This window comes from Sebastes fasciatus, chromosome 21 (genome assembly GCF_043250625.1).
Source record: "Sebastes fasciatus isolate fSebFas1 chromosome 21, fSebFas1.pri, whole genome shotgun sequence".
Classification (NCBI taxonomy): domain Eukaryota; kingdom Metazoa; phylum Chordata; class Actinopteri; order Perciformes; family Sebastidae; genus Sebastes; species Sebastes fasciatus.
This window is the reverse complement of record NC_133815.1, coordinates 12,488,532-12,498,525: the sequence shown is the minus strand read 5'-3', so window position 1 is coordinate 12,498,525 and position 9,994 is coordinate 12,488,532. Positions and strand designations below refer to the sequence as shown.

Below are 9,994 nucleotides of genomic sequence, written 5' to 3'. Positions count from 1 at the left end.
CATGTTTGCAGTAACTACACTGGTTTGGCAATCTCTGTACTCTCTGCCACAGAAAGACACCCAACTAGACAGCTAACGCAACAAAGCTATATCACGTTTAAGTTGATTGGTGAAATGGCCACGGCTAACCTTAGCTAAAGCAAAAACTGAATTTACATTATTGATTTGTCATTAGTTTTTATCTGTGAAAAAAACAATATCTTGGTATTCAGTTCATCATTGCACATAACAAAATGACGCAGTCGCTAAATCCTATCAAATAGAGTGAAAAAAGTGTACTTTCTCAGTAGCTGCTATTGCTTAACAATTGTAAAAAATAATCAATTATATTGATTTCAATTTAAATATTCAAAGTAGACACAGACACCTAGTAAAAAAGAGATACATTTATTTCCTATATGAGCTGTAAATAAACTCTTAAAGGTGCCATTGGATTTTGTAGGAAGTATTGGAGTATTGCAGAAAATAAGCTCTGTGGCAAACATAATAATTTTCACAAAAATGCCGCTTTAGGTCATAAACAAACTACACAACGGTCGCATGAACGTAATTGTACACAATGAGGCTGTAAAGGCGTGATGTGATGACGTATTATAGTTTCATTTAGCCACCTGTTTAGCAACCGCCTTTTGTTTGTGTTAACCACAGACCTTGTTTCAGGCATCTAACTAAAAACCCATTAACTGGAGGGTGGGTGCTATGTTTCCGTGATGATGCCGTCGGTCGGGACGGCGTTATCAGCTGTAACCGTCGTATGAGTGTACTGCAGAATGGCGGCCGTGAGCTGGCCAGTGGGGCACGCTGAATATGCACTTTATTGCCTGTGCGGCCAGCCCGGCGATGTAAACAAGGCACGGAGAAGCTCTGATTACAACACACACAGAGAGTGACTTCATTCTCTACTCATGTAGACATTACTCCTCTATATCTTTACATAGCAAATAGTTGTTTGCTGCTATATTAATAATCTGAATGTTGAATAGAGAACCTTTAAACCAACTTAGAATTAGAAAGAACACATTTTGGTTGCATTTTTGAGGCATTATAGTAACATTTCTATCTGTTAGGGAGTACGCTAATCAGCCTAAAAGCCTCTTCTAAGCTTCACTGCTCTCTGCTCTAAGGGCAAACTTAGGGTAAACTTCACACTTATTTCCCATGGCAGCAGAGGGGTGAGGTGATAGTCTGAGACTGGGGCTGATCCTGGTGGGCGGGGGACTTCCACAGAGTATTCCAGCCACAGCACAGAGCCTGATTTTTATTGCCCTGATAAAACGTCCTCCAGGGTAATCGTGACAGGCAGTTGCCCCTTTTCATGCCCACACTGCAACGGCACCGCAAGAGACCGGAGAGAAAATCACACATCCCATTTCTCACACCGGCCTGTCCCTCTTACTCTGCCCCAAAATGCGTTTTATGGACATTTCCCCCCCCCCCGTTCACTGCAGATGGGTTAAATATTACATCAAAGCGTCTTTAATGTTTCACAGTACCTCTCGTATTTCTCCTCAGTATCGAGTTCAAAACTGGTGCAGGCTGCGTTTTTACAGTAGATTTAATGGATCAATGTCCATAATCACATTAGCACTGGCTTAACATATAACAAATTTCACCGTACCAGCATCAAAGACCTGACCTCTTGTTATAATCAGGCATAGCATCTTTTCCTCCACTCAAGATCTATAGGGCCCTCTGATACTGGGAGAAACAGAAAATTATCAAGGGGGTGATAAGCTGTAGTGTACGCAGCTCAGAGAGTAGCTGTGTGAGAGAAAAACATTTGTCCCTCATAGTCGCACAGTCACAGACGCTTTGTGCAACTCCTCACTGTTTGCATGGATCATGCTGATAATCCTCTCCTTCTCCAGCTCTGGTTCATCAGAGGCGAAATAAATCGTTTTCTTTAAAAAAAAAAATAATCAAAATACCAGAAACATTCATTCTTAAAGTCAGAGGGCAAAAGGATTTTCTTGTGAAAGAAAAAGAAAGCATGATGTATGATGTCTGAGTAAGAAATACCACGACAGTCTTCACTCAGCACTTCCCGTACGAGGCCAACAGGCCATCAATGAATAATACAGATTAACTAAAAATTCAAACAGACAAACTGCAGACAAACTAGAATTGATGGCTTCCACTGAGCCACTCATGACGTAAAAGGAAAAACATGTCGGGTTCCCCCGGCCAGGTTAATCAAGACAAGCTTCCCCTGCAAAAAGACGTGTGTGTATGTGTGTGTGTGTGTGTGTGATTGCAGCTCAGCGCTTTTCATGTGTATGTATGTGTGAACCCATTTCTCATTCACAATATGCAATCTTATTTTACGGCTGAGTGTTTTTGCCATACATGCATGAGGTCTTTGCCCATATTCCTCTACCCAGCGCAGCATAAATAAACAGGAACTCTCTATAATCCATCATCCTGTGTGCTGTGGGAGCGTGCCCAACACAAACATGGCTTCTGTTTTCTATCTGTGAGAGAGGGACTGTGTGTGAGGGCTAGGATGGGTAGCACTATTATGTTAGTGCTCAGTCCATGACTGTGAAACATAAACCGGCTGCACTAAATGAGGATTATACAAATGAGCTTCCTCTTTGCTCTTTGTTTCTCTTTGTCCCGCTGCCTGGACAAGACGCAGAGTAGAATACACTTTATTTAATTACTCCCACAATTCTTTGAAGTCCTCATGAGATGACTCTCATGTGAGTTTGAGAAGGGCTCATGTTGAGGTGGCATGTTTTTTTTCATTTATTTGATATTAGTTAGCTGTGAACTGTTTGGCCTGTGACTTAATTTGGCTGATAAAATAATCCTTTACAGTATGTCAAACAATCATTGTAGCCTATCTACTGGTAAAATCTGGAAACAGCAGGGTCTGCGCTTTCCGTCCTCAACAAGTATCGTTAAATTCCCAAATAGCACTAAACACCAACTGCCCCAATGGAGCTGATCTGGGGACAACAGTATGAGACTGTTGTTGTTTCAGGCAACTCCCAAGTGTGAGTGTTCTCGGTTGACATTTGAAGGTAATAACAATTGTAGAAACTTTTCAAATCACAAAACTTGTGCATATTGAGTATATCTTTGCTGCACTGGCTGGTCCAGTTAACTCTTATCTTATAGTTATTGTAAATGGAGTAAAAGGTCGGTTGACGACGCCAGAAGCAAACAGCTCTTCTTGCAAAACTAACTTTCCCATCAGCCTCAGCTGCACTTTGTGTTTAGTGTTTAGCAAGGGACAGTGTGTAGGATTTCAGGGGATCTATTGGCAGAAATGGAATATAATATTCATAACTATGGTTTCATTAGTGTATAATCACCTGAAACTAAGAATCATGTTTTCATTAGCTTGGAATGAGCCCTTCATATCTACATATGGAGCGGGTCCTCTTCACAGAGTCCAGCATGTTGCTCCGCCATGTTTCTACAGTAACACAGAACAGACAAACCAAACACTGGCTCTAGCGAGAGCCTTTCGTGTTTTTAGTCCGAAGGTTTTCTGACAGACTTGTGAAACTGCGGTAACGTTAACCGCAGAGTGCAAAACCGTGGTACCGCCAGCCGCCATCTGACTTCTGTTGCTCCCGAAGTAGTGTTATTATGGTAAGGATAAGCGAGGTGGACGGCCTTACCACAGTTTTGCACTCGGCGGCTCATGTTACCGCTGTGTTGGAAAGGTAGGAGTGAGTGGAGGGGTATTCAGTTGGTTGCAATCTGCAATCACACCACTAGATGTCACTAAATCCTACACGCTGTACCTTTAATGCTAAACTTAAGAGGGAGAACATGGTAAAGAGTATACCTGGTAAATGTTAGCATGCTGATGTTACCATTTAGGTCCAAGTGCCACCGTGTCAAAGTACAACCTCACAGAGACACTAGCGTGACTGCAGACTCTTATCTATGGTAACAAATCCCCGTTAGAAAATTATGATTAAATTTGATAGTGGTGTCGGCTTATTTCTACACACTATAACTCAAGATAAGAATAATAATCTTTGTGATGCTTCTCAAAATGTATCCAATGAATTGGTCTTACTCTGTAATACTGGACAGCTTCACTGTGTCAGTGGGGTTCTAAATTAACTCCAATTTTAAAAATACATGCAGTAATTATTAGTTTCTGGCTGGATACATTTCTATATAAAGGAAAAAAATACATTTAACTTTAATCTCTCAGAGAATAAAGATGCATTTTACCTAAAGCTCATTCTCTTTATGACTAGTTACTGTGGGTAATTGGTGCCTTATGTCAGATTTATGGTAACAACTGACCTCATCCACGGTATTTTATGCTTAAGCCTAGATTGACTTCCCCGTCGCAGTTCTTGTCATACTACACCAACAGCCATATAGTAACAATGGTGGGGCTATTGTACCCAGCATAATGCATTTTACAATATCCTCATTCATTGCATGAGGACTTTATTTACAGAGCCCCCTTGGGTAACGCAATGCCATGCTCTGATCACACACCAGCCCACTGCATGTAATTATCCTCATCCTGCTCTCCAATCTGTCACTGCCCAAACTCATTTGTAAGAGTGCATGTACAGTGATTAAAGAAACTTCTGTGCCATTGCAAAAAGAGGAAAAAGGGGGGATTTCTATCACTCCCCTCCCGTCCTCCTCCTCCTCCTCCTCCTCCTCCTCCTCCTCCTCCTCCTCCTCCTCCTCCTCCTCCTCCACATTCGGGGAATTCTCCAAGAGCGAGGCGAAGCTGCCATGTCAGAGCGAGCCAGGCAGACGTGTACAGATCGCCAACATTGCTAATGCATCTGCGGCACTGGTGCAGCAAGTCAAGTCATAATAATTAAAGACATACAACATCTCAGGACTTCATTAATCATGGTTTATATGGACTTTGAAGCCCTAATGAAAAACAGCCTGCCTCTCTGGGTTTATTGTGTCTGTACAAATTGTGGGGACGGCGTACGCCAGGAAGACCCCCCCCACCCAACCCCAGTCCTGACCGGCTGTTACAGGATGTGGTGATGGAAAACAAAAAGATAAGATTTGGTGAAAAGCTAGTGATGGTTACAGAGAGGTCAAGGTTGTTTATGCAGACGCCGAGCGCCGTTCAATCAGACAAAAGTGAGCCGCTGACAGTGACGGCCGTGTGAGTTTACACGTCTTTGTGTTTTGCGCCCTCGTGTGTGCACTCGGCGGTCAATGTTTTCTGTCCTTGGTCGAGCGAAATGAAGGCCTTTGGGGATTCATCTTCCACTGTCACGTATCATCATCTTTGATTCGCTATTAGTTTCTCAGATTCTCACCGTGCTCTCCAGCCCTTCTGGAGGTGCATTACAGTGAGATCACAGTGAGAGATTACTGGGTATTAAGCTCTCGGTGCCAGAAGTGGAAATTACAGAGAGCTTGTCAACGCCAGAGCGCTCTCTCTGCTTGTTTTCTCCCGGAGAGAGAGGGAGGTAATGCTTTACTCACCACGTTTCATCCCAATGGCTTGTGACTGGTCCCTGGCAGTGCTATCAGTGGTGAGTCACGGCCAAAAGTATGCGTATAGCGCAACGAAAGCAAAGGAAGACAGAGAAGGACAGACTGTTTAGGACTCCAGCCCAGGACACATGCATCTTCTCCCAATAAAAGTCCCTTTGGCAGGTTTACATCGCATTAGTCCACTGAACCCAAGGAAATATACAGTGGAAGGGAGAGAGGGGAGCATCCATCATCTGAGTTGCAAAGGATGAAGTCATTTTATTTACTCCCTTATGATGTGTCCTGCCTACAGGTGCAGTGTCATCCTTTTGGTTCCAAAGGTAAGCTATCTGGATTCTATCCATCTAAAGCTATTTTTGTAGAACAAGTAGATTGATTACTCTAAATACACATTAAGAAAAAACATTGAGTCTGTCCACAGTAAAACGGATTTCTGTGTGGTAACTACCTGGCAGTGATTCATTTCCTCTCCAACGCAAGCTCCTCACTTAAATTTGTCATTTTATAGAGTGCCTCTGACAGAGCACAACTGACACATGAAAGTTTAAGTGGCCCCTTGGAGTAAACAAGTCAAAAAGCTCTGAGTTTGGCTGACTTAACGGAAGAGAGGAGGGGGAGGGTGCATTTATTTGAGAGCCAACAAGCATGGTGCTCTCTGGACCCTGCGGTTTGTCAGCGTTCCTCCCAGGTGAGCTCACACTGGGCCAGTCGAGCACAGCCACCCCCCTTTGCCCATGGCCAGGAGGAAACAGCGTCCACTGCTCTCTGGGCTTGACTCACACACTATTTTGCTGGTAGTCAAAACAAAATTAGCACCAGTTTGTTATTTCTAGTTAGCTCATCCATGACTCCTGTGTTCATCATTTCTGAGGTTAGGGAAATGTTTAGTTGCCACCTTTGAGTTTCTAGGGATTGGGAAGAGAAAGATCAGAGTAGTAGCTGGTATTTATAGTTTAATTCGAGGCCAATGAGATGATGTTGGTTGTTTAAGAGCGAGGAGAAACTATATTTAAGCCTGTGCTGCTGGCGAGCATCCCTTCTGCTGGATTGCCGTTGAGCAAGAGCTTGAATCCTTTCCAGGTCACTTAACGTGCATCCCAACTTCAAACAAAGGACTAAATAATTAAGGTATCGTATAAATCATACAAAGTTGAGATTTTAAAGGTTGCCAATAAAAGCACCTAATCATCGTGAGATTATATCCAACTGGGCACTGGAAATATTAAGGGAGAAGACATTAAAGTGATTAGAAAAGTCTTGGTCCTGAAATATTGTTGCATGTTTTCTGACCAAAAGCATGACGTTTTGTTAATATGGGTGTCAAGTAGAGGACCTCACCTAGAAAAGACAACCGAGACAATATCGCCACCTTGTGTTTAACATGTGTGTTACATGCTTAAAGAAAGAATCTCTCCACGCCCACCAATAGTAGCCTGCTGACTTGGCACACCAGGTGATATTAGTGGACTATTCGTATACTCGACACTGACAACAAGAAGGTGTGGGGGAAAAAAAAAATTAGAGAACAGCTTGCAAGGATACAATATAACAATTATGCTTATCATTTTGTCTTTGTACATCACATAAAATGTGTATTTCTAATGCAGAAACAAGAGAAACCAAATGATTTAGACCATAATATCAGTTTTAGATTTTATTACAATGCATTATTAATGTCAGTCTTGGTCACAGTGATATACCAAAGGAGACAGCTGTCCATTATGATTAGCAAATACATTACTTTTTATAGATATGATAAGAATAAATATGTGATTCATCGACACGTTTATTAAAACAAGAATAAATAAACTTATACACTCAACTATATTGCACTTTGTTAGCCATTTGTGTTAGTTATGAAAAAGCAGACTTTTCTCAGAATATGGTTAGATCATCAAGGCTGTAAAAAGTTCCTTATTCTCCTCGTGGTCTGTGTTTCCTTCCCCAGGCCGTCCGCCTCGTCTGCCTCTCGCCACTTCTCTCTGGGATGCAGGAGGACGTAGTACAGCACGAGACAAACCAGCCCCAGCACTGAACCTCCAAATATTAACCCACTGACCGTCAGCAAAAACGTGGCTGTCCGCAACTCTGGCCTCAACAAAGCCAGCAGTGAAGGAGCTGTAATGTTTATAAAAGCGAACAACAAGTAGTAGGTGATCATTTCTGCTTTGGTGTCCTGTCCTTTGACGTTGAAAAAGGTGAACGTGAGGATGACCCCGGTGACTGCTCGGTACACGTGCTCAAGCGTTTGGGATGAACAGAAGTTGGTCCGAAGCGCGTGTGTCCAGGATGTCCCCAGCATCCAGAGGACGGTGAGGGCTATTGCGCTGTAGGGGCTCAGGATGAGGAGGAGGGCGTAGCTGAGGATGTGGCTGGTGATGGTGCAGAGTTTGTAGAGGAGGTAGACTGCTGTGGGGAGGCCAGAGGGCATCTCACTGATGTGGGGGAGGGATCTGCGCAGGCAGCGGCGGTAGTCAACCAGGGCCCAGGCAATGTTGAAGAAGGAGAACGCCATAGATAAATCTGAAAGAAATGTATAGATGTTATAAATAATGATACAGTAAATTCATAGATATGTCACCTTCTGCCTTTACTTACACTGCATGACTGAGCACTCCTCGTGGCCCATCACTATGTAGAGCTGCAGGAGGAGTTGGGGAACGCTCTCCAGGAAGGCCTCGAACAGTTTGAGCATGCTCAGATCCGTAGCCAGGCAAAACAGTTTGTGGTGCACATCTCTCCTCTCCTCCACTGTATAGGAATTTGTTGTCCAAACCACATTGTAGCCTTTCTTCAGCATGTGATAATACCTAGCAACAGGTGGTTGAAAAAAACACAATGTCAACCGAGTCAGACAGGTTGTCGCCACCATGCAATACATTTGTCAGTATTTAATGTTTTGCTGCTGCACAGACGATGATTCACATCCTGCAATGCACTGCAGCTTAAATGTGGTTATTCCAGTTTTGCACTTTCCATACCATGCCGTTGTGCATGATAAGCATACCGCACATTTTGAGTCACAACATGCAGGTATTCCTTACCTGCACCCTATTTGACTGTTATCAGACCATTAATTAGGCTTAATCAGTCGCTATAAGCACCATAGATGTGAGTCATTAAGGGCCTACTACGTTGGTTCTAACATGTTGTAAAACTGAATGAAACATTACGTTTTGAACACAAACAAAACAGTTTGTTTAGGTTTAGGCAACAAAAGTAAACCTTCTTTAGGTTTAGGCAACAAAAACAGTTGGGTTTAGGCCACAAAACTAAAACTTTTTTAGGTTTAGGCAGCAAAAACACTTAGTTAGGTTTAGGCAAAGAAACTAAAACTAATTTTGGTTTAGGAAACAAAAACAATTAGGTTGAGGCAACAAAGCTAAAATTTCTTTAGGTTTAGGAAACAAAAACACTTCGCTAGGTTTACGCACCGAATCTAAAACTTCTTTAGGTTAAGGCAACAAAAACACTTAGTTAGGTTCTGGTAACGGAACTAAAATTTCTTTAGATTTACGCAAAAAAAAAACACTTAGTTAGGTTTAGGCAAAGAAACTAAAACTTTCTTTGGCTTAGGCAACAAAATCACTCAGTTAGGCTTAGGCACAGAATCTAAAACTTCTTTAAGTTTAGGAAACAAAAGCACAGCTTATGCCGACTGATAATGCCTACTAAATGGTCTGATAACAGTCCTTGTTATAGGCAACATGAGCAGCTTGTGTAAATTTGCAGATATAAAACAATGCAGCGCTCTTATCGCAGTCATACCTGGTGAAGATGCCCACACCAAATAGGTGCAGGACAGCAAGTCTACCTTTGGACAAGCCTGATATGGTTGGTTTCACTTCAGCGTTAATCAGAGCAGCACTCATATCGTCAGTGTACCAGGCGTAGCTGAAGATCTGTGTCACCAGCAGCCCCGCCAAAACAAACACTAGAGTCAGTCCAGCCCACACAAAGTGATTCTGTTGAAAATATTTCAGTGCCAGTGCAACGTCTGTCCAAATGTCCACCACATACAGGAACAGTCCAGCAATGGTTAATAGCCATCGCAGTTTAGTGTATTGACTGTCTGACTGAAGCATTTTGTTGTCAGTTCAACCAAAGGTTACGCTCTGTGAGGAAGGTAGAAATGTGGTTTGCTCAGTTTCGCTTTGATGGTTCTGAAGAAAAGCTGCTGTGGATAGTTTCCTGTTCAGCAGTTCAGGTGCCATTTTGGTCAATCTGTAAAAGCAGTACAATGTGATAAAAAACAATGAGTATCATGGAAAAGACAGTGTTCTTAACACGTGCAAACATTTTGTTGAACTCTTGTGCAGATTTACCACAAATCTTATGACAGTTTTGAGATGCAACATGACTGCAGTCAGCTGCTGTGTCACAGTCACAGTCTCCTGCCCTTTGAGCTCCACCCTAAACACTTTATTATACAGAGTCCGGATAAATGACACACTTACAAAGGCAACGGAAAAATAGTCAATGACGTTATCGGCAGGAATGATAAATGATGCTCTTTCTGAACTCTTATATAAGATAT

The 9,994-nt window shown here is 42.5% G+C and overlaps 1 protein-coding gene across 1 annotated transcript; it reads right to left on the bottom strand.

Moving 5' to 3' along the window:
- Positions 1-6,928: 6,928 nt before the first annotated feature.
- On the bottom strand, positions 6,929-9,551 carry xkr9 (XK, Kell blood group complex subunit-related family, member 9). The gene is made up of 3 exons (XM_074622005.1): positions 9,226-9,551; positions 8,056-8,267; positions 6,929-7,980 (listed from the first exon to the last, which is right to left on the bottom strand). The coding sequence occupies exons 1-3, from the start codon at positions 9,540-9,542 to the stop codon at positions 7,352-7,354; spliced, it is 1,158 nt and encodes a 385-aa protein (XP_074478106.1). The 5' UTR covers positions 9,543-9,551; the 3' UTR covers positions 6,929-7,351.
- Between the last annotated feature and the right edge of the window lie 443 nt (positions 9,552-9,994).